At 37.8% G+C, this 24,973-nt stretch overlaps 3 protein-coding genes across 3 annotated transcripts; all 3 read right to left on the bottom strand.

Moving 5' to 3' along the window:
• Positions 1-11,304: 11,304 nt before the first annotated feature.
• LOC111990944 (uncharacterized) lies at positions 11,305-13,025 on the bottom strand. The gene is made up of 2 exons (XM_065771050.1): positions 12,211-13,025; positions 11,305-12,019 (listed from the first exon to the last, which is right to left on the bottom strand). The coding sequence occupies exons 1-2, from the start codon at positions 12,872-12,874 to the stop codon at positions 11,385-11,387; spliced, it is 1,299 nt and encodes a 432-aa protein (XP_065627122.1). The 5' UTR covers positions 12,875-13,025; the 3' UTR covers positions 11,305-11,384.
• Positions 13,026-17,822: 4,797 nt separating this feature from the next.
• LOC111990943 (uncharacterized) lies at positions 17,823-18,398 on the bottom strand. Its single transcript, XM_024022712.2, has one exon. The coding sequence runs from the start codon at positions 18,396-18,398 to the stop codon at positions 17,823-17,825; it is 576 nt and encodes a 191-aa protein (XP_023878480.2).
• Positions 18,399-20,612: 2,214 nt separating this feature from the next.
• LOC111990942 (uncharacterized) lies at positions 20,613-21,479 on the bottom strand. The gene has a single exon (XM_024022711.1). The coding sequence runs from the start codon at positions 21,477-21,479 to the stop codon at positions 20,613-20,615; it is 867 nt and encodes a 288-aa protein (XP_023878479.1).
• Positions 21,480-24,973: the final 3,494 nt, after the last annotated feature.

A 24,973-nucleotide genomic window follows, 5' to 3' on the forward strand; every position in this document is an offset into this window, starting at 1 on the left:
ATCTTCAGTCCCTTTAATGCAGTCAACTGAACAGCTATACTTCCAGCTGTGCGAACCGTTTGAAGACATTGATACCTCATTACTCAGGTTTGAAGCGTTACTCAATGGAGCATTAAGACCTCCATAACTCCTCCAACGGCTAGGAACGATGGGAGTAGATATAAAACCCATACACTCCCACGAAAGAAGTAAGAGATATAGATTGCTTATTTTACTCACTTTTTGTTCATTTTACTTTTCCTACAAAGAAAATCCTATATTCTAACTTTGGCATCGGAGGCTTGTGGCAGGCACCACACCGGTGCGTACAACAGGGAAGGAGAAGGGATTAGCTCCGTCCGACGAACATCACTGACAAAGTTCATCCTTATCAGTTTGGCGCCGTCTGTGGGAACGACATTGTTTTCGTGTTCAGACTCGAAATAGTAGTTCCCTGTTCTTGTTCTTTCCAAGATGGAGTCTAATCAGGACGCTGCAACCCTGGCTCAGCAAGTTCAAACCCTTGCAGCCACCGTTGAAGAACTAACTAAGCAAAATCAAGAATTGAGATCACGACTTCAGCAAGAGGATAATCGTTCGAAGGGAAATCAGGAAGATGAGGGAGATAGCAACAGAAGAAGTGACCATCGAAGGCTAACACTCCCGTCGAGCAAAATTCAGATATCCTTCGGGAGATGAGGAAAGAGATGGACGAACTAAGAAACGCCATCAAAGAGAAAACAGAGCGGAGTGTGGACCGGATGGTCCGGGCAGACGGATTCACCATTTACAACAGTGGTTCTCGACTGCCCAGTGCCGTCGAAATTTCGTTACCTCAGCTCGAGCCCTCGACGGGTGAAGGACCCTCAAGATCATCTAAACACCTTCAAGATGACCCTGGGACTTCAACAGCCCCAGACGAAATCTTATGTCGCTCCTTCCCTACTACACTCAGGGGGGCTGCCCGAGAGTGGTTCACGAAGTTGCCAACATCGTCAATCGATACGTTCGAGCAGTTGAGCAACGCTTTCCTACGCCACTTTATTGGAGGGCAACGACCCAAAGAGGACCGCTGACCACTTGCTCACCGTCAGGCAGGGAGAAAAAGAAACCTTGAGGTCATATGTACAACGTTTCACGAGGGAAACACTGGAAGTAGACGAAGCCGACGATATGGTGCAGCTGACGACTTCAAGGCAGGGTTGAGGTCCAGGGATCTCGTCAGCTCACTCGCAAAGAACCCCCCAAAAAACGATGGCTGAAATGCTCCTCAAGGCACAGAAATACATGAACGCCGAAGATGCATTAGCTGCTATCAAGGACGAAGATAGACCAAGGGACAAAGAAAGAAAAGAAGATGATCGCAGAGGGCAGAAGCGAGACCGTCCAGATCGTCGTATCAGTGACGGAGTCAGAAGGAAGGACGACAAAAATCCAAGAACGGTGAAATTCACCCTCTTGTCATGCCTGTTGACAAATTTTAGCGCAGATTAAGGACGAGCATTATCTTAAGTGGCCGCGACCACTACACTCATCTCCCAACGTTCGCGAAAAAGTAAATACTGCGATTCCCAAAGATCACGGCCATTACACTGAAGATTGTAGGGATTCAAAGAGCAGATAGAGAGTTGATACGGAGGGAAGCGGGACAAGATGGTAACATCCTTTTTTTTTTTTTTTTTTCCAATAAACCGAGAAAATTATATAATATAAAAAATATCTTATGAGACAATTTCATGAGTTCTCTCCCTCATAACATGTGTGATTCTCACAAAATAAATTTCACATGTTAGTCTTGTTAGATACCCTCTCTTGGATGGGGTACATTTTGCTATCCGTGCTTGATGTTCTTTTAGGACAGATGGTGTTGATTTGTTACTATTATTTCTTTACACACTTTTTTTTTTTTTTGTTTGGGTTTATCGTTTCTTTTAACTGTTTTCAATGTCTAAAGATACAAAGAAAGCCCCATGTAAAAGAGTATGAAACGCAAACCCTTGACAAACAAAAAAAAAAAATGATGGTGACCTTATCGTTTTTCGTAAATAAAATAGATTTTCTTTTCGTAAATAAAATAGATTTTCTTTTTTTATAATAACTCGACTCTTTTTTCAAGAAAAAAGAAAATTAACTCCACTCATGAGGTACGGCTAGACTATGCTGGCATGCTGGGTTATAGTTACATATCTTGGTCGTTTTTTTCTTTTATTTTTTGGATAAATATTCGTCTATTAACTCAAGGACGAGGGACATGATAAGGTTAACTCTGGACTTGTGAACCACACAATCCCAACCAAGACAATTTTACTATAGTTTCAACCACATTAATGTTGGTGATTTAGTGTAAGTGTATATTCCAAACACTTTTTACGTTTCTCTTATTTCTAGCCGTTGGACATTTATAGATTATTAGTAACCATGGAGTATTATTGTCATTATTAGCTTATATAATACCTTATAATAACATACTTTTATATAACATTTTTTATTTTCCTTTCATTCTCCCTTAGAGGCAGTTCTCTTTGTCTCAGGAATTTTTTTTATACAATTTATATTTGTTTTAAAGAAAAGTATTTGAAGGTTGTTTTGGAACCTTTGTGAATGGAAGCGTGTCCTATAAATTGTTTGGCCAAGAGAACCAATTGTACCGAGTTCTACTCCGAGTAACATGAATCAACTTTTAAGAATAATTTTTCTTTTTTCTTTTTTGGGTAGTTAGAAATACTAAATGAATATTATTGTGTTTCACCGTAATAAAATATACATGAGTACCTTTGTATAAGAGCTATAGTGTGTAGTACATAGTATAGTGTGCAGTACAAATATGTGTGCTATGTAAGTAAATAAGGTGGGTCTAAAGCCCATAGTCTATTACACGTTAACAGCCCCCCTTAAACTCAAGGTGGGTGTGAGACCAACTTGAGGTTGTCAACCAAAGCACGAAGACATCCCTTAGGATGTAACTTGGTGAAGACATCTGCAAGTTAATCTTTAGAAGAGACTTAGAATAGTTTGAAAGCACCATGGACAAGATGATAACAGGTAAAATGACAATCAATCTCGATGTGTTTAGTCCATTCATGGAAGACATCATTGTGAGCAATATGAATGGCACTCTGGTTATCACAATAAAGAGGAGCCGCTGAGAATGTAGACACACCTAAATCCTTAAGAAGCCATCGAAACCAAAGGAGTTCAAATGTGGTACCAACAAGGACACGATATTTCGCTTCAGTGCTGGGGCGGGCCACAACGGTTTGTTTCTTGCTTCGCCAAGAATTCAAAGAAGAACAAGAAGAAAGCAATAACTAGTGAGTCAATCGTGGTTAACCTTTGATCAATGAGATCTCCTACTCAATCAGCATCAGTGAATGTACGAAGAATAAGAGGAGACTGAGCAAAGTAGAAAATGCTATGAAAGAGAGTGCCCTTCAAGTATTGAAGAATGCGCAACACAGCAACATAGTGAGTCAATCGTGGAGTAGACAGAAATTAGCCCACCTGGTGAACAACATAGGAAAAGTCTGGATGAGTGACAGTGAGATAAACTAGTCTGCCAACTAATCGTCTATAGAGAGAAGGATTAGGCAATGGTTTCCCTGCTGAAGGAATTAGATGTGCATTAAGTTTGACGAGAGTGTCAAAAGTCTTGCTATTAGTGAGTCTAACTCAAGATAAAAGTTCAAAAGCATATTTGGCTTAAGTAATATAAAGTCTATTAGTGAAATGAGTGATTTCAAGACCCAAGAAGTAACTGAGATGTCCAAGATCTTTCATCTTAAATTGTTGATTGAGAAAATCCTGGAATTCTTAAATGCTACTATGGTTATTACCAGTTATGATCATATCATCTACACACAGGAGAAGCAAAATAGTGCCTTTATCAATGGGACGAAGAAATAAGACAGAATCATAAGAACTGGCAGTGTAACCCAAGCGAGAGATGGTAGAGCTGAACTGGGCAAACCAAGCTCGTGAAGCTTGTTTAAGGCCATAAAGTGCACATCGAAGGTGACAAACCTTGTTCGGTTCAATAGAGAGACCAGGATGAGGTTGCATATAAACTTTTTCAATTAAATTCCCATTAAGGAAGATATTTTTGACATCCATCTGAAGAGGAACCCATTTACTGGCAGCGACAATAGCTAAAAGGGCACAGACAGATGATATTCAAGCAACCAGAACAAAGGTCTCTTCATAATCAATCCTATACTCCAATGTAAAACCTTTTACAACAAGACAAGCTTTATAGTGCTCAATGAACCCATCAGAGCAAGTCTTGATCTTGTAGATCCACTTACAGCTAACCACTGACTTCCTAGGGGGAAAAGTCACCAAATCTCAAGTAAGATTTTTGGATAATACATCAAGTTCCTCTTTCATTGCAATCTACCATAAAGAGTCAGTGGAGGCCTCACGATAGGTGTAAGGCTCATACAATGTAGCAAGGGTAGGATAACAATGATAGTCAAGTAAATGTGTAGGAATGGATCTTACCCAAGTTAAGTGACAAGGTGGAATATCTTATGCAAGATCTTCAGGCGGAGCAGGAGCAAGGAACCCAAGCTTAAAGTTGGATAGCTCGTCCTTAACCTGTTCATTAGAAGTTGATCCAGAAGAGGTATAAAAAATATCTAGTGGTTGGACAAAAAAGTCTATAAGAGGATCAGGAGCAACTATAGAAGGAATATGTGGCTTATCTGAAAAAAGATCTAAGACAGAAAAGGTAGATAGGGAGGCACGAAAGTTAGAGAGCTCGAAAAAGGAGCGATGTTCCCAAAAGACAACATTGCGGAAGATACAAAGAAGAAGAGAGACAGGATCATAACACCGATACCCCTTTTAAGTTTCGCCATAGCCAAGAAAACAATAAAGCCTAGATCGAGGCTCAAGTTTGTTATGCTCATATGGTTGAAGAAGAACAAAACAGACAAAACCAAAGGAACAAAGGTGGTGATAGTTTGAAGGTGACCTAAAAAGGCACTCATATGGAGTTTGATTTTGGATGTTCAACATGAAGAGCAACATCGCCTCAAAAAGGAGCAGGAATTTTGGCAGAGAGAAGGAGAGCACGAACAATATCAAGAATTTGACGAAATTTTCCTTCGGCTCTACCATTTTGCTGAAAGGTACCTAGACAAGTTAGTTGATGAATAGTGCCATAAGAATGCAAAATAACTTGGAAAGCATATTGAGTGTATTCAAGAGCATTATTAGATTGGAAAATTTTGATGCGTTTGGAAAATTGAGTTTTAACAATTTTTGCAAAGTTACAATACACTTGTAACAATTCAGAACGGTGTTTCATATGAAAAATCTAGCTATAGTGAGAATAATCGTCAACAAAGACAACAAAATATCGAGATCCACCAATACTAGAGACAGAGGAAGGCCCTCAGACATTAGAATGAATTAGGTCAAAGATATCAGTAGACATTGATTCACTAGTATTGAAAGGCAAGACTAGTTGTTTTCCTAATTGACATGAAACGAAATCAAAATTTTCTTTGGACACTGAACCTAAAAAACCTCTAGAAGCCATTACTCAAGTGGAATATGTGTGATCAAGTCAGGCATGCCAAAGTGCAAAGGAAGGAATATAAGAAACTGCAGTAGTTGCAGTAGCAACAAAAACATGAGCAACAGGTGGAAGACAAAGGTTGTCCACCAAAAGCATACGTCCAACTCTAGGACCGGTCCTAAGCTCCTATCCTATCCTTGGATCCTGCACAATACATCCAGAATAATCAAACGTAATGCGATAACCCAACTCAAATAATTGTCCCACAGAAAATAAATTGTAAGAAAGGTTATGAACATTAAAGACCTTAGGAACTGAAAGGTTGGAGGTCAAGATAGAACTTATATTATGACCAAACATTGTGGAACCATTTGCTATACGAATATTAAGAGGGTGCGGTGCAAGTTCAAATTGAGAAAATAAGGACGAGTGAGTGTAGATACCGCATTTTGTACCTCTTACAACTCGAGCCCCCGTTCCCCATTGATGTTGAATTCTAAGACCCAAAGTTGGTTTATGGCCCAATCAGATGTTAAATTGACTTGAGAAATGTTAAAATGAAAAATATAACTCTTAATGAGCAAATAAATCTTTTTTGGAAAAATAAGGCCAAAGAAACCCTCGTTATGCACACGCAAGAATTAGCCTGCTCACTCAGCTTTCTGCATGCGTATGCAGAGCCGATCTTTAGAAACTAAACAAGGCAAGTTTTCTGCATTAATGTTAAGGTTTGGAAAAAATCCCACATCATCTAGGAGTTGTTCCAAACCCCTATTTTCACACTATAAGTAATGTACATGGTATATTTTCAAGACACAGAAATCCCACGGGAAAACACTAAAATTCACTAGAAATAGTGAATCAAAGAGAGAGTTTTTCACAAAACATCCTCAAGTCAATTTCCTTTTGATTGGGGCTTTTTATGGCCTTGATCTTTGAGTTTAAGATTACTAGTCACTCTTTTATTAGTTTCAAACTTTTCTTTTCCCTTTCTTTTGTTTTCTACGTTTTAATCTTTCTGTTTGCCTTAGTTTCTTGTTTTAATATGTTTATCTAGCTTAGGTTTATGTAGTTGTATGTTTTAAAAGCTTGTTAGGATGTTAGATTTCTTGTTTTGAAGTTTTATTGCATCTGCTGTGTTTTTAGGGTTTCTGGGCAAAAACCCACATACGCATAACCTAGCCTGCGTACATAGGCTTTGATTATGTGCATGCAGGGTTGTTCATGCGTGTGCATGAACTTGCCAAGAAACCGTAATCTTTATTTTTTTTTTCTTCTGCTTTTCACATGTATGCTTATGTATAGCCTCTTTTCTGTATTTTTATGCTTTCAAAGCTTTTGTTTCACATGTTTAATCATTTGTTTTCCTATCACATGTTAGAATTAGGGTTTACCTTATGTTGTTTTATTTTGATGCTATGAACATGGATTTACATGCTCATGCATGATGCCATAGGTGTTGGGTTGCTGCAAGGTAAGTAAAGGTAAGTCATGCATTCATAATGTACATGAATTGTGATACGATCTTGGTTAGGTTTGATGATATGATTGTGTTCTTGATGTTTTGGTTGATAACATGATTCATCTTGTTTTCATCTTGATTTGATGATTCATATGTTTCTGTCTTGGAGAAGATATGATGAAATGATGATAGTAACATGCTAGAATTTATGTTAGGAGATGCCATGCTAGATGAATGTTAGGATCTATGACATGATATGCATGATTAGATGAATGCTAGGCTTTGGTTGATAAGCATGATAGATGTATGGTTAGGGATGTTTGATGCCATGTTGATTGTTAGATGTATGTTAGTGTGTGCGTGGGTTAGATACAAGTATTGATTGTGCCTTTAATAGGGTTAAGACATAAGACACAATGATAGGAAGCCAACTTTAGGGTTGGGCGGTTTTGGGTGCCTAATACCTTCCCAAGACCATACCTTAACTCCAAACCCATATCTCTGGTAGTAAGATCAAAAAGTTTTTCCTCAAGAGGACGCTATATATATGGTTCCTAGGCCATTGCAAAAACTAGGTGGCGATTCTAAAAACGCCTTGTGTCTATAGTGAGGTATCATGTGATTGCAACAAGCAGAATTCATAAGCTAAGAAGAATGAGACATACTAGATAAAACTGAGAGAGAAGAAGAAATAGATGCATTACCAACCATATGAATGGTATTAGCGATGATGTTTTGCAGGTTGACTATGGAAATGGTGATAGAGGATCTAGACGACTTGTACTTCGTGTAGATAGGAGCCATTGGTTGGATACTCTCAATGTTAGGAACAATAACAACAGAAACAAAAACAACTGATTTGTTACGATGATAGCATGTCTCTATGTTATGGCCAACGCGTTTGCAAAAATTTTCAAAATTGTTTGTTGGATTGTTGGCAATGATTATTGCAATAAGAAGAATACATGTCATTTTTCTTCATTTAGAAGAAAAATATGCCAAAATGGGCTGCAAAAATGAAATTTATGCAAAAAACTGGGTAAGGAGCACTTGGATTGCAAAACCTGGAAAAAGTCAACAGTCAATGCTAGTCAAAGTCAATAGAAAGTCAACGGTCAATGGTCCATGGTCAACTGAGGATGACTTCAAAGGATTACGTTAGCGGATGATGCAAGCGTGGATGACGTCAGCAAGTGAGCATATGACTCAAGTAGAGCTGACGTGGCAGGTGATGTGGTAGTATGACGTCAGCTAAGGCTAACGTGGCAGGATGACATCATAGATGACATTAGCAGGTAGCAATGGAGGCGTGTAGATGAAGATGAAGAATCTTTAGGTAGTGTGTGAGGGCGCGTGAAAATTTTGATGTGGCCAATTCTTTTTTGACAATGTAGATCGAAGATAGATGATTTCAATGGTGGCGGTGGCAACAGGATCAGAACAACACTTATGGCACATGAGGCACGTGGAAGAATTTCACCGAAACTTTGACTGACGCATGGCGGCGCGTGAATGGTCAGATGGGATGATTTCGGCACCGTTGAGTAGATCGGTTGAAGATCTACATGATGATATGTCTTATATCCTAATTGGAGGTTCGATGTGAAGGATTCGATGGAGGCAATGGTCTTGGTGGTGAAGAGCGAGCTTCTGGTGGTGGAGATTCAACCTTGAGGACCTCTGACTGCAACGGAGTAGTAAGGAGAGGGCACCGAAAAGGTTTACTGATCGAAGAAGTTGAGGCAGGGAAAAATACTAACAAAGACAAGACTACAAGACATAAGAAAGTTAGAGCAATGGCTCTAGTAACAAGTTAGAAATACTAAATGAGTATTATTGTACTTTATCGTAATAAAATATATACATGAGTGTCTTTATATAAGAGGCATAGTGTGTAGTACATAGCATGGTGTGCAATACAAGTATGTGTGCTATACAAATAAATAAGGTGGGATTAAAGCCCATAGTTTATTACATGTCAAAATGTGTAATTCTATAGCACTGTGAGATTGTTCCGAAATTTACATATATACTTATTTTCATTGTTACTAATTTACATTCTTGCTAATTTTTTGAGATAGTAGTTGTATCAAACTTGTTTATTTATTGCTGTTATATTTCCAACACTAATGTTGTTACAAGCTTATGATTCTAAACTCAGCAAATACCAGACAAGTTAAGTCTGGTTATGGTTTCATGATTCGTAGTACCCTAGTTAAAGGTGCCTCTATAATATCAAATTTTCACGATATTAATGTGATTTTCAAATGGTAACTAACAATATTAGTCACAGTTTTTTTTAATAAATAATTGAATTTTGATTATAGGACATTTTTTTTTGCTAATATTTTTTATAGTAATAATCTTTGAGCAATTAGTTTACCTCACCTAAATATTGATTTTACTACAAAGCAAAAAAGACAACCCCAATTTGCGGCCGTTGGAATGAGGTACGGAAGATGGCACATTGTAATAGGTGAATGTTATTTAGATGCATGACATCCATCTAGAGGCACGCCATAGTGTTGGTGCTCCATGAAAATATTGTTTACTAATAATTTTACATCTTTTCTAGAGAAAGTTCTTACCAAGCCGGCAAGCCCATACCCAGTTGCTTAACTTTTACCCATAGACCAATTAAATCAAAATCATAAGACAATGAGTACAAAACAAGAGTCAAATGATTGTAGAACCCGTCCCGGATGGAACTTGCTCAAAACTCTAGAATCCACGCCCATTTCGTTTCTGCCTTGAAAACAATACCACATCCCCACAACACAACAAATGCTGACAGATTAAATCTGCTATAGTTTACCCCAAGTTGATGATTTCATATTCCACCAAATGAAATTATTAACTAAATAGGAGTCAACTTTGGAAGGTAAAAATTTTGTGGACAGATTTGGATATGAAGTGTCTTGGATTAGAAATTACTTTTTTAGAACGCAACAGTTACATACAGCACTAAAACTGGATTTTTAGTGGACTAATGTTGTAAGAGTACGGTTTATTGAGTAATGGTATAGTTACAAACTATTTTTTAATATTTTTTACAAAATATTGATGTGACCAACTTCTTATTGATTTTTGTTTAAACTTTCTATTAATATTACTTTTTTATTTATCAATAATCACTCATTACATTAACAATTTGTAAAAAATTTTGAAAATAGTTTCTATCTCTAGCATCATTTCGGTTTATTTCATAGATACTATCAGACGCTTAATACACTCTCACAAATAATAAGAAAAAACAAGGCGTAAAGTTACGATTTTGTGTTGATAGTATTTGTTGATACTTGATAGTGTTTTTCCATGTTTGAGTTTGCACTGGTAAATGGTAATGGCTCGCAATGATCGCATAGGTAGCCTAGCAAATTACAACCAAAAAGAAAAGTGAGTTTATACTTCATAAATCTGAGAGACAATCGTTTTACGGTGTAGAGTATTTCTATACAAGTAGTTTGACAATGACACGCCCCAAAAAAATCCAATTGCCAAGGTCAACTAATAGTTTAATATGGCCCCATCTGACCAGGTCTAACGTGACCATGGCATGAATGGAGGGCACACAATCACAATCGTATTTATTTCGACTCTAGAGTTGTTTTTGCTAAGCCAATAACTTAAGCCAAATCTTGTTGGTATAGGCTGAGCCTTGCTTTTCTTGTGCCACCATTAATGATAGCATTGGCATTGGCCAAGGACTAGATAGAACTAAAGTCTAAAAGTACTAACGGGACCTGAAATTATAGGGTCGGCAAGTGAATATATAAGGGTTTGAACCTAAGAGACTCTTCAACAGATTACAACGACAGGATGAACATCTTTACAAAGATGTAATCTAGACCCAAGAATAAATGGAAAACACTATTTCAGAATTAATTTGGCAACCACATTCCTTGCATATTATTGTCATAACCCAGAATGTGACTGGAATTTCATGTTTAATTGCCTGTTACATTAACTAATGAAGCCCTCACATCATGGTTCTAACTTCTATTCAACACACCCTCCCCAAGTAGCATCTACCGACTCAACTCATTGGTCACTACCCACGCCTACCAATCTTGGAGAAGCCACGTGAAGATAACAATTGGTTGTACTCATACATACATAAATACATACATATATATATATATATAATTTTTTTTTCCCCACCAAAAAACATAGAAAAATGCCAAAACTATAACAATTTTTGCTATATGTGGCAATAAAGGGTTTACATATTGCTAAAGCTGCTATGGGTGCAAATTGTGTTAAACAATTTGTTAAGTTTTATGATAAAATATGTTATATTTCTATGATCACTGAAAACAATATATTATAGATTAGCCAGATATTTAACAGAGCAAGAAAATTTTTGACCGGAGCCAGCCAAGCCAACACGAGGAGTGTGAAATAGTTAAAATAAAATTACAATTAGAAACCTGTATAGATGACAACAAAACAAGGCAAAATAGCCTTAGGATTAAACACATACAGTTCATCCAAATTAGAGTAAACCCCAACAGCCCCAGCAAGTGAGTCATACTCTTCCATGCTTCCTTCCATGTTCTTCTTCACCCTACCTGCAATCACTCGGCAAACCAGCATTGCCCTCTTGTCATTGTTGCTCTCACTGTCACCAGCTTTGTCATGAGCTTTTCCACTAGTTGCGGTTGTCAAAATTCCCTTTTCAAGTTCAGTACCAACTCCTCCTGATTCTGCACCTACCTTGAAGCCATTCTTTATGATGCTACACACATTGCATTGTGGGATTGAGTTGCAGAGATTAGAGGACCCGTTTACTCCTAGTGAGCAAACAAAGTTGGTGCAGTGGAACCTGAGGAGCTCATTGCCATCTGCTATGCAACGTGGGTGTTTCTTTTGGAGCTTTGTGGCTTTGGCTTTGATAGAGTCCCTGTACTCCTCGAATTTGGTTATGGTTTTCTGGGTGTTGTGGACTTTCAAGATGCGGTCGATTTTGCAGATGGGTGCTTGTTTCTTTAGCCAGCTTGACTGGAATATGATTTCCACTATGTTTTTGCTTGTGTCTTCAGGACCCAGTTCAGATACTGTGGATTTTAAGAAAACCGAAGAAAGAGATTGAGAAATTGGTAGAATGAGATGAGAGAAAGATATTAATGGTTTATGCATAGAAGAAACTAAAAAATGAAAAACATGGCGCATTGAAATGTGAGAGAAAAATAAAATTTAAAAGCAAAGGCTTTTTCCTCTGGAACTGAACAATTTGTGAAATTGATACCTGCATGCCTAACAGCCTGATGAAGCTCCAAGTTTTCAGCTTTCATGAAAATCTCACCACAATCAGGGCAAGAACAGATTGTAGCCCTGAGAGAAGGGTCTCTAGTGAAACCAAGTACAGGATCTACCACCATTCTACACTCATAGCAGCCAGAGAATCTCCTGAATGGCATTCCTCTGAAAGACCCACCAGCACTGGATGAATTGGAAGATGCAGAAAATGAAGAAGAAGAATTAGTAGAGGATACAACCCCATTGAGTTCATGCAATGGAGTTTTCATGGATCTGCTAGAAGCATCATTGCTACCTGAACCCAGTGAGGCCCTTTTCTTGAAGAGTTCAGGGGATCCTGTTTCAGCTCTGTGCATCACCTTTGTGTTACTACAGAGTGAGCCAGAGCACTTCATTTTCTTGCATTTCTTTGCATTCTCTTCCATGGCTTGCTCTTGCTGTTTCTGTAGTAGCTCTTTCTGTTGTTGTCGCTTTTGTTGTTGCTTTGGTGGTGGTTGTTGTTGCAGTGTTTGGAGATCCTTACAGCTCAATAGGCCTCTTACAACTGACCAAGAGGGTGGTTTCGCAGGTTTTTGGGGCTGGGGGTTTTGGTTTTGGTTCTGGTTATGGTGGATTTGCTTGGTGGATTCTGTTTGGTTTTTGTTTCTAGCCATTGAAAATGAGAGCTAATCAAACAATGGTGTGTCTGTCACAGCTAAAAAGAAATGGTAAGTTTTGGTGTTTTGGTTCTAGTAGAAATTGCTGGGACAGTGGAGCTGCATACTGCAGAGGGAGCTTCCTTTTGTTGAGGATTATTATGGATTTGGGACTTGTGGGCCTCTTTAATATGTTTATTTTTTACTTGATTTATATATTAATTGATTGAGATGTGTGAGAGATGTTGTTAATGATGCGCATCTGACCGTTGAGTTGCAGAGGAAGATTCTTTGATGGGTAGTACCTTGTGAGAAGAAAGATATGAGTAACCACACGTTATAACACCACCAAATTGATAAATTGATGGATCCAGTCCCAGTTATGACTCATTCATATTTAGATGGATCCAGTCCCAGTTATCAGGGCCATTTACTATAGAGTGCCTTTTAATATTGCAAAAATTGATAAATTAGATGGTTGTGATGTCTTAATCGAGTCAACTTTTCTACAAGGGATATCATAGATTCATGACACTTATCACTATTTGACCTCTTCTAAAAAATAAAAAATAAAAAAGAAGAAGAAGATAATTTTAGGCTGTCAGAAATGGGTCTGAAGTATCAACTTTCAGTAAATGGCCCTGATAACTGGGACTGGATCCATCTAAATATGAATGAGTCATAATCAGCCCATTTATTTAAAAACATTTGTTCATGTAGATAGATTTTTTACATTTTTTTATTTTATTTATTTATTTTTATGACTCTATAGTTTCAATGGGGAGGGGGGATTCGTGAAAGATGAAGGGTGCGTTTATTTAGACATTTTTGTAAAGCCAGTTTGAATACTATCTTTGTTAAAAATTGAAAATATTGTAATAAAATAATTTTTAAATGTGTAAATATTGTCGTGTGACTCATTTTTAATAAAAGTTTAGTTTAAAAATGAGGTTTATGGGTCCGTGAACAATACATGGGATCCATTGAAAAGTATTGAAACGTGCTTCTCAATGAAAAAAACGTGAAACGGATACGTAATATCCGTTTGGATACTGAGTTTCACGTCTGCGTTTCATGTTTTACATCTGTTTTTTTTTTTTTTTTTTGAGAATAGCGTTAACTGAGTTTCAGTGGGTCTCATGCATTATTCACAAGACCTACAAACCTTTTTTTTAACAAAACTTTCATTAAAAATAGGTTCTATGGCACTATTTACACATTTAAAAATTATTTTGCTACAGTATTTTTAGTTTTTAGTTTCAGTTTTTAGCGGTATCCAAACGGACGTCTAAACTTGCGTTTTTAGAGAATTTGCGTTTTTAAAGACTCTAAAAATTGCATTTCAAATATATAGCACTAAGAGCATTCCCATCAGGTGTGCCAAATGCCAAATATTTGGTATTTGGCACACCAAATACAAAAAACTGACCTCATGAGGTGTGCCAAATGCCAAAAAATTTGGCACACCGCTACAGTACCGTCTCAAATATGAGACGGTACGGACAGGAATGCTATAATTTTTTTTCTTATTTTATTCACTGAATCACTTTTCTCTCTCCTCTCTGGTCTCCATCTCTCCGTTGCTCCTTCCCTTCTCACTTTCATTTTTTTTTTCTCACTCTCTTCCTCTCTCCGTCTGCAACAGCTCCTATTCCCTTTTCACTTTCATTTTTTTTTCTCACTCTCTTCCTCTCTCCGTCTGCAACAGCCATCACCACCATACTGCAACTTTCATACAGAGACCGAGATCTGACCCGATTCATACCGACGAGGCAGAGATCAGCGATACCGAAGGTGGTGGGTTGATCGGGTTGTGGGTGTAAGGTTTGGCGACGGCAGCGGGTGGGTCTGCGGTGGGTGTGTGTGGGATGCGGTGGGTCGATGGTGGGTTGTGTTTTTTGTTTTTGTTTTTCTGTTTTGGTGGTTGTGATTCGAGTGGCTGTGGGTTGATTCGAGTGGCTGTGGCTGTGGGTGCGGCAGTTGTGGGTGCGGGTGGGTTGATTTTGGTGGTTGTGATTGTGGGTGCGGCGGTTGTGGGTTGTGATTCGAGTGGCTGTGGCTGTGGGTGCGGCGGTTGTGGGTGCGGGTGGGTTGATTTTGGTGGTTGTGATTGTGGGTGCGGCGGTTGTAGGTTGTGATTCGAGTGGCTGTGGCTGTGGGTGCGGCGGTTGTGGGTTGCTTTTCTTTTTTTGTTTTTTCTGGTGGGTGCGGCGGCAGTGGTTGTTGGTGGCAGTGCTGGGTGTGCCGTTGTTTGTTGCTGTTGATTTGTTGAAGATGATGATATATTATTTTAATGTGTTGAAAATATTATTTTAATGTATAGAATTGAAGAATAGAATATCTGATAAATGGTATGTTGTAAAATGATGTGTTAAAATGATAAAGTAGGTATTTGGTGTGTCAAAATGGCATTTTTTATAGAACAGCTGATGGGAATGCTCTAACTAACTTTTTTACAAACATCTATTTTAACAAATATTATATTTTCTTTTTTTATTTAATGAAAGTTTTCGCAATAGTTTATCCAAACCAGCTCACACTATAGTTAGGCACTGATTGTTTGAATAAAAACATTCCACTCTCATAATGCAATAAGTAGAATAATCTTAAATTAATATTTGAACTTTACATATATATATATATATATGTATATGTTAGGATTAGTGCCTTAAATCCTATTGTATAGTACTATGTATGATATTATGTATGACATTATATATAACATTATGTATGACTTAATGTTGTAATTAATAAAATTGTTTTATTAGTATCTAAAATAATGGTAACATGAATATTTGGACATTATCATATAGCCCATGAGATGCATAGTATGTGATTTATATGATTTAGTTACAGAAGATATAAGTCACAAGTTCTTTGTAAATTCGGAATTTTAGTTCATAGTTGATGATGAAATTGGGTTTTTTCATCTGCAAAGACTATAACATATCAACTAAGATGATTTGTCTTAATTATGGAAGTAGAAACTTCTAGTTGATATGTTGATTTGTTTTAAGAGTTAAGACATATTGAACTGGACCGCTGTGAGTTTTATTATTCTCCTAACGACTGTCAAATGAATAATAAATCTCACGACTTCTATTTACATGAATTCTTAATTCTAAGAGGATAATGGACTTGATCATGAAGTGTATGTTGCTTTGATATATTAGGAGTGAGATCTAAAGACACGATCAAAACCTCGGTATATTGGGCAACCAAATTTAGTGTTGATGGAAGATATATTCTGAAGATGGAATTCATAGTCTTTTAACGGAGATATAAAGTATTCACCTAAGATAAGTTTAATGGGTTCAGTTATTCAGAGAGTTAGACTTAACCACTTTAGTAAAAAATTACTAAAGTATATATTTATGAAATTGGATTTCATAAATATATGATAAATAACTTAAAATGATTAAACCGGGTACTCAAGGATTAAGATGTAGTAATTCACAAAGTGGCAGTCTACATTAATGACTTTGTATTACTACGAATATTTTATGAAGAGGCTGCATGTACAATAAAGTTTTGGGATATAATTTATTAATAAGGCCTAGAGTACAATTATATTTATATAGTGGTATTAAATATAATTAATAGTAACTTTGGACTTATCAAGAGTTAACAGAAAAACCTAAGGGCCATTGGAGTTAGAGTCTTGTTTGTTCCCTTTTGGTTCCACTCCAAGCCACGTACAAAAGCCTAATTGAAAAGGCCCAAAAGAATAACTCAATTAAATAATTAATTATAATGAGAGAAACATACAGAATTTTAAGTAAGTACATGAAATGGTTTGTATGTGAGGGTTGGACACTCTCTCATTCTCCCTTGAACAAGTTCATAAAAACTGATTGAGAGACCACATTTTTTGGACATAAGTAGAATTGGAGTGAAGACTAAAAGTGTTCTCAAGAACTTCTGATTTTTGGTTTTGAAATTCACCACATCAAGGTATACTCTCTTATTTTTGAATTCTGAAATTTACATAGTACATGCTATCAATTGCGTATAAAGTAGATCCGTTAATTTTCCGCTACATATATTTTATATGCGATACAAACATGTATTTTTCCAACAGTATATATATATTTACACACACACACACACACAAGCCTTCAGGCACGCATGTGAGCACGTGCTCAGAGATTTTTCTTTTTTTTGTTAGATAAAGGTTAATACTTTGCATCTATTATAATTTAGAAATTTTTTTTTTTAATTTTTCAAACAAATAAAAAATGATACACTTTAGAGATAAGCAATAAATGTAATTTCTTTTTTTGAATGTGAAAAGGAAAAAAATTCTAAATTTTAGGAATTCTCTTTTTGAATTCAAAATAAAATCTGTTATTTGACATTTATGACCTTATTTTTAAATAAATTTACCATTCACTAATGAGAGTATTTTTAAACCACATAAAATTCCAGTTAAAAGAGTTAAATCCTCTTATATATAGTATTAGCCTCTAAGCACGCACAACTCTTCTATTTTTTTTGAGTAAAAGTTAATAATTTACATCGATTATAATTTAGAAATACATATTTTTATTTTTCAAAAAAATAAAAATGGTAAACTTTAAAGATAAGCGGTAACTGTAATTTCTTTTTTAAATGTGAAAGAAAAAAAAAATCCTAAATTTTAGAAGTTCTCTTTTTTAATTCAAAATGAAATTTATTATTTGACATTTATGACCTTATTTCTAAATAAAGTTACCGTTCATTAATAAGAATATTTTTTACATGAAAAAAGTCCAGTTGAAAAAGGAAAATCCTCTTATATATAGTATAGATTATATAAAAGCTATTGAATTTCAAATTGTTATCTCTATATCCTTTTATCTATTAATTTGAGATGTGGTTGATATCCAGATGGCTCTTGCTATCTTTTTTTTTTTTTTTTTTTTTTTTTTTTTTTTTTTTTTTTTTTTTTTTTTTTTTTTTAATTTATAAGAATACAGAGATTTTATTAAGTACTTGAAAAAGACATTACAACATGGATAAGAGCTTGCTTAATACAACAAGGTTCCTCTTCAATCCAACAAATATAATCAGCAACGTAAGACGCGTGCTTAGCTAAAAGGTGTGCAGGCTTGTTCCCTTGTCTACATACATGTGAAAAAGCTGTCCTTCTAAATTCCCTACACAAATCCCATACACCCATGACAATAGGTTCCACAAAGGCTGGTGGTGGGGCTATCCCACATAATGCATTTATTAAACTTAAAGAGTCCCCTTCCAGAACCACTTCTTGAAGTCCAACATCTCGTGCTAACATCAGGCCCGCCTCAAGAGCTTTGGCTTCTACTTCCACCGAACCTAGAGGAGCCTCAATCTTTTTGCTCATAGCTGCTTCTACTCTCCCCCACTCATCTCTGATCAACACCCCTATTCCTTCATTTTTCTGTTTTGAGAAAATAGCTCCGTCTACGTTAATCTTGAACCACCCATTCCTTGGAGGAGTCCAAGTCGCTGGGGGCTCCACCACCGGTTCCTCTAAGTCAATTAGCTCCATAGCAGCTCCATACTCGGCCAAATATTCCATCACCCAATGTACCAACCTCTATCTAGACTTCTGTACCCCACCATTTCGCATCTCGTTCCTATTATGCCACAACGTCCATGCTATTGTAACCATCCTTGCAGCCGCTTCATCACTACCACCATCAACCATCATCAGTTGCCACATGACATCCAAAAAAGAGACACCCTCTGCCCTTGCAAGCTACACCGTCACCTTAGAACAATCCCACGCCTCCTTTGCTTTCGAACAACTCCATTAAGCATGCCCAGTTGTCTCCGAGGCTTCCTTGCAAATCTCGCAAATATCTTCTGGTATCGCCTTACGTTTCAACAAGATTCTTTTGGTAAGCAAAGCTTCACGGCATGCTCTCCAACCGAAATGACATACCTTATGTGGGATTGGCAAGCTCCAAATCCTTTTCCAAAATCGTCTTAAAGAGCTACTGTCCGAGCTACTTCCATGTGACCCACTGACCACCAACTTTACTGCAAGTTTATAAGCACTATTCACACTGAAGATGCCATTTTGAGTTTCAGTCCATATTAGCTTGTCGGTCAGGAACCGAGAGCTTAAAGGGATGCCCAAAATTGCTTCCGCCTCGTGGGGAAGAAACAGAGTCACAGCTACTGACTTCTTCCAACTAACAATAGTGGTATCTATCAGTTCTTGGACCCCTGTGTCTTCATGCAAAAACCACTGAGGAGAATTTACTTTGTACGTTGATGGCATAGGCAGCCACTTATCCATCCACACTCGAACGTTTGCCCCATCACCTATCCTCCACCTTAGACCTTCCTTGACAAGATTTTGTGCTGCCATAATACTGCGCCAAGTATAGGAAGGATTATGACCCAATGAGGCATTGATAAAATTACTCCTTGGAAAATATTTCGCTTTCAAGACTTTGTACACAAGTGACTCATGTCCCACCTGCAACCGCCAACCTTGTTTTGCTAGGAGTGCAAGGTTGAACATTTTAAGGTCCTTAAAGCCTAATCCACCACTTGCCTTGGGTTCACACAACTTTTCCCAACTAATCCAAGAGATTTTCCTTTCTTCTTGTCTTTGTCCCCACCAAAAATTCCTGATCATGCTTGTAATCTCATCACAAAGGGAGTCTAGTAATTTGAAACAACTCATAGTGTAGGTTGGAATAGCAAAAGCCACAGCCTTTATAAGAACTTCCTTCCCCGCTTTAGACAGCATTTTCTCCTTCCATTCGGCTAACTTCTTACCAATCTTTTCTTTAATGTCATTGAAGGTGCCCCTTTTATTCTTCCCCACAAGTGATGGTAGACCAAGGTACTTTTCGTGTTGCTTGATTACTTGAGCTCCAAATCTCCTTTTAATCTCCTCCTGGATCTCACTGGACGTGTTTCTACTGAAGAACAGTGAAGTTTTAGCCCGGTTCAATTGTTGGCCAGAAGCTTTCTCATAAACTTCTAGAACTCTTTGAAGGGAGTCACATTCCTTCAGAGAAGCTTTGCAGAATATAAGGCTGTCATCTGCAAAGAAAAGGTGAGATAATTTTGGACTTCCTCTACAGATAGCAATTCCCTCCATACTTCCAGAGTTTACTGCTGCATTGATCAGTGCTGATAATCCTTCTGCACAAAGAAGAAATAAATAAGATGACAAGGCGTCTCCTTGACGGATGCCCCTAGATGGAATAATGCGACCTCTAGGACTTCCATTAATCCTAATGGCATAGGTGACAGAAGTAATACACTGCATAATAAGACTTCTCCACCTCTCTGTAAACCCCAACTTTTCCATAATCTTCTCCAAACATATCCATTTCACTTTATCATATGCCTTACTTATATCTAATTTAAGTGCCATCTCACCCTCCTTTCCTCCTCTTTTCTGGTTAATGTGGTGCATAGTTTCAAAAGCAATCAAAATATTGTCAGTAATAAGCCTCCCCTGTATAAAAGCACTTTGGGTATTACTGATAATAGTAGGAAGGATTTTTTTAAGCCTATTAGCTAAAACTTTTGAAGCAAGTTTGTAAACAACATTACATAAGCTAATAGGCCTATAATCAGTGACTCTTTTGGGATCCTTGACTTTAGGGATAAGCACAATATGAGTTTCATTAAAATTTGGAGGAATAATACCGTGATTGAGGAAGTCAAGTACCGTTTTTGTTACCATAGCACCACTAGTACTCCAAAAATGTTGGTAAAAAAGCGGAGGCATACCATCTGGACCTGGAGCTTTAAGAGGGTACATCTACTTTAGTGCTAAACGAACCTCCATACCAGTGAAAACTCGGGTCAGCTCTTCATTCATAGCCAAGGAAACCTTTAGCTGAACTGCAGCCAATAATTCAGAGAAGTCTTCCGGGTTACTTGAAGAAAACAGATTATTGTAATACTCCACAACAATTTCCTCCATTCTCGCATCATCCTCCTGCCAAACATCATTGGCGTCCATCAACCCCACTATTAGATTTTTCTTTTGTCGTGCTGAAGCTTTAGCATGAAAGAAGCTTGTGTTTCTGTCACCCCTCTGGAACCAATTAAGTCTCGACCTTTGCCTCCACATTACATCTTCTTTGTCCAACCAACAATTTAATTCAACTCTGGTATTCTTCAGTTCTCGTATCTGCTCTGTGGATGATGGTTGCCTTTCTAACCCTTCGAATCTACTTTGTAGTTCTGATATCTTTCTACCCACATGCCCAAATTCTGACTTATTCCATGCCGACAGCTCGGCCCTACATCTTTCCAAACATCTTTCTAGCACCCTATCTGTGGCTATTATTTCCTCTTCCTCCCATTCTGTCTTGACTATTTCTTCACATCTTCTATCTTTGAGCCGCATGTATTCAAATTTGAACATCCTTCGTACTTTCATTTTCTTTTGCTGGTACTCTAAATGGAGAGAGAGAGGAGAGTGATCAGATGCCAAAGAAGAGAGATGGTGGAGTTTTGTTGTAGGAAATAGATCCATCCACTCCTGGGTTGCGAATGCCCTATCCAACCTTTCCCTTATTTGTTCTCCATCTTTACGTTGGTATATCCAGGTAAACCTAGGACCCACATAATCCACTTCTCTAAGGCCACAATGGTTTATGGCGTCAACAAAAATCTCCATTTGTCTCTGAGGCCTCATACTTCCTCCTTCCTTTTCAGAGAGACCCGTAATTTCGTTAAAATCCCCCAAGACCAACCATGGCAGAGAAGAAGTATTCTTCAAATGTTTTAGCTTTGCTCATGATTTCGGTCGTCTTGCTGTCTCAGGATTGCCATAGAAACCAGTTAGATGCCACCACCCCACCTTAGCTTGCCTATCCACCCATGCATCAATATGATCATCAGAATAAGTCTGTACGTCTAGTTTAACCTCCTCTTTCCACAACATTGCCATTCCACCCCTACTACCGTTGCTAGGAACAATAAGACCATGTTTCATTTTACATCTTTCCTTTACTATCTTCATCCACTCTCTGCTTGATTTCATCTCCATTAAGAAGACTATGATGGGCTCTTCTTTGTTTACCACCTTTACCAAGGCGTTAACTGTCCGGAGGTTCCCAAGCCCCCGGCAGTTCCAGCTTAGGAGACTCATTGTTCCTGGCGGGGTTGCCAAGCAACCTCCGTCGCTACTACCAAGTTACTCATCTTGGTCACTTTCTTCTTTTTTTCATGCAAGTTTACGTCAAGAGAGTCTCTGTTAGAACTTTCATGCTTTCTTTTCGTCCCTACTCCAATACTCAAAGATGGATCCATATTAGTTGATGGCCTTTGTCTTGCCCTTCTTTTCCAAGACCCCTCACTTAAGCCCACGACCCCCTTATCTGACATATCACCACCAGCCCTCTCCATTATAACATTGGGCCTTATTTTTTGTTTCCCCTTGTTGCCATTCTTATTGGGCCTACCTTTACTTATTACTCCTTTGGAGCCCATATCCACCCAGCCCAAATTAAAATCAGCTTCTAACATCATTGTTTCCATGTTAAAATCCTCTTGCTTTCCATTCCGATCTAGCTTATCATTCATCCAACCCGGATTTTCCTCCATGATTTCAACGTCAACCAGCTTTAAATTGCTATCAATCTGATTTACCGTTGTTTCAGGGATAGCAGCCTTGAGTTTCGGACTCCCAGGGTCGTTACTGATCGCATTATCAATCTCATTTAATGCTTCCTCAAAATCCGGGATGTGCGTCCGTGATTCTCGCACCTCCACGTCATGCTTACGTTCACCAACTCTCCTCTCAACTCCACTGCCGTAACCTTCCTTCGGCGCCGCTGTTCCAGCTTTAGGCACCAACTTTTCAACAATTGAGATCGCCGTATCAGTTCTTCCTCGAAAACCCATCACCTCCTGGTCCGATCTCACTTCGCTGGGAACCACCGGTTGTGTCGTGATCCTTCGTGGTTAGTCGAAATCCTGCACTTCAATAACTGCTTTTCTCACATGGTTGAACTGTGGTGCTCTAATCCAGGGGCCGAATTGTTGCTCCTCAACTCGTAGTGAACCCCTACTGTTCAACCACAACATGCAATCCTTGTCGTCGTGCAAAACAAGCCCACACCAATAGCATATGTTTGGCAACCGTTCGTACATGAACGCTGCCTAACCCTCCCCGGAATCATCCCATGATATCTTCCTCCCTCTACACAGTGGTTTTGTTATGTCCACTTCTACTCTCACTCGCATAAAATTCCCACCTTTCATCTCTCCAAGGTCCTTTGGCTGGCTCACTACTCCAATGGTCTCCCCAATACTAAGCGCCGCTTCTACCGTCAATAACTGAAAAGGAAGATTATGGATCTGAATCCAAAACGTGGTCGACTTTAAGATTAAATCTTGGACCTGTATCGATCCATCGTACCGCTGTACCGCAACCAAATGCCTGTCAAACACCCAAGGTTGCCTTTGAATCACCTTCTCCGCATCTGCTTCCTTCTCAAAGTCAATCAATAGGACATTGTCTTTTCCTTCGCATACCTTAAAGTTTCCTCTAGTACGCCATAATGGTCGAAAAGTCTTCGCCACTACCTCAACGTTCACATTCCTCCGAGTAAAGAATTTCGCGGCCAAGACAGCACATGTTGTCTTTTTTTCCTTCGTCAGATCCACCTTTGCCTCCTCCTCCTTTGTTAGCGAGAGACTCCGCCATCTATTAGTCAAGTCCTCCATTCTGAAATACTGTTCCAACCGTAAAACAACTCACTCCAGACTACAAACTGTATAAGACTAATACCCTCCTAGTAGCAAAGCTGCTAGAGGGACCTCAGCATCCTCCTTAAAGAGGGAAACACACTACTACAGTGGAGGAAAGAGTAAACCGTCCCCACCGAGAACTCCATTTTTGTATACCATGTTTTAGTAAACTACTGATGCCTGTCAAACGCCCAAGGTTGCCCCTGAACTCCATTTTTTGATAAGGCTGAGCTTGAACTCTAACCTTTTTAGGTGATCAAATAATTTGAACCCAACACATCTTTAGTATGATATCAAATTGGCTTTGCACCTATCCTGATAGGGTTGAGCACTTGAGCTTAAACTTTAACCTTTTTAAGTGATCAAATAATTTAAACCCAAGACATCTTTAATAGGAAGACAGTGAGGTACCGGTTAAGTTGAAAGACTTTTAACAATACATTTTACATTTTTTTTCACATTTTTTTTATTATTATTATTTATATAATTTATGGACTTGATTCGTGATTCGTGTATCTATTACCTAGTTTGATATGAAATTGGGTGAGAACATTGGGAAGTAATATATGACTTACTTTTCTTTTCTCCATCGAAATTCAACACGACTATCCAAAAAAAAAAATCATATAAAGACTAGACTTAATATTTTTAAGGTTTGATTAATCTAAAAATGTACAAGTTAATAGAAAGATTTAGTAGTTTTTTACTTTTTTACTCTAGGCTTGCTAAAATTTGAGAACTTGATCATGCTCATGGAATGAAATGATCTTATATTATTGATGGATGATAACTTCTGAGTTTTGAAAGAGAAAAACTTTAACCAAATGCTAGTTTATAAGTGTTAAGTTATCTGATCAACAAAATCAAGGCTGGCATTTGACTATATTGGTATAACATTTTTTAGCAATGTTATATTATAATAGAGTAATTCTACGGTACCCCCCAGAAAAAGGGGGGTACGGTACCTACTAGTAGGTAACTTGCTATACCAGATTACTTTTTTCTCACATTTGATGGTTCCATCATCACATTGAGCAGTTCCAATATCATATGTGATAGTTTTTTTCTCACATTTGGTGATTCTTTTACTTTTTTCTCATATTTGACGGTTCCATCATCACATTGTGCAGTTCTAACATCACATGTGATAGGTTTTTTCTCACATTTGGTGGTTCCTTTATTTTTTTTTTCTTACATTTGACGGTTTCATCCTCACATTGTGCGGTTCCAACATTACATATGACAGTTCTTTTGTCACATTGGATGGTTCTCTTACTTTTTTCTCACACTTGACGGTTCCATTCTCATATTGTGTAGTTCTAATATCATATATAATAGTTCTTTTCTCACATTTGTTGGTCCCCTTACTTTTTTCTCATATTTAACGGTTCTATCATCACATTGTGCAGTTTCAAC

Source organism: Quercus suber, unplaced genomic scaffold (assembly GCF_002906115.3).
Source record: "Quercus suber isolate HL8 unplaced genomic scaffold, Cork oak 2.0 scaffold_39, whole genome shotgun sequence".
Taxonomy (NCBI): Eukaryota; Viridiplantae; Streptophyta; class Magnoliopsida; order Fagales; family Fagaceae; genus Quercus; species Quercus suber.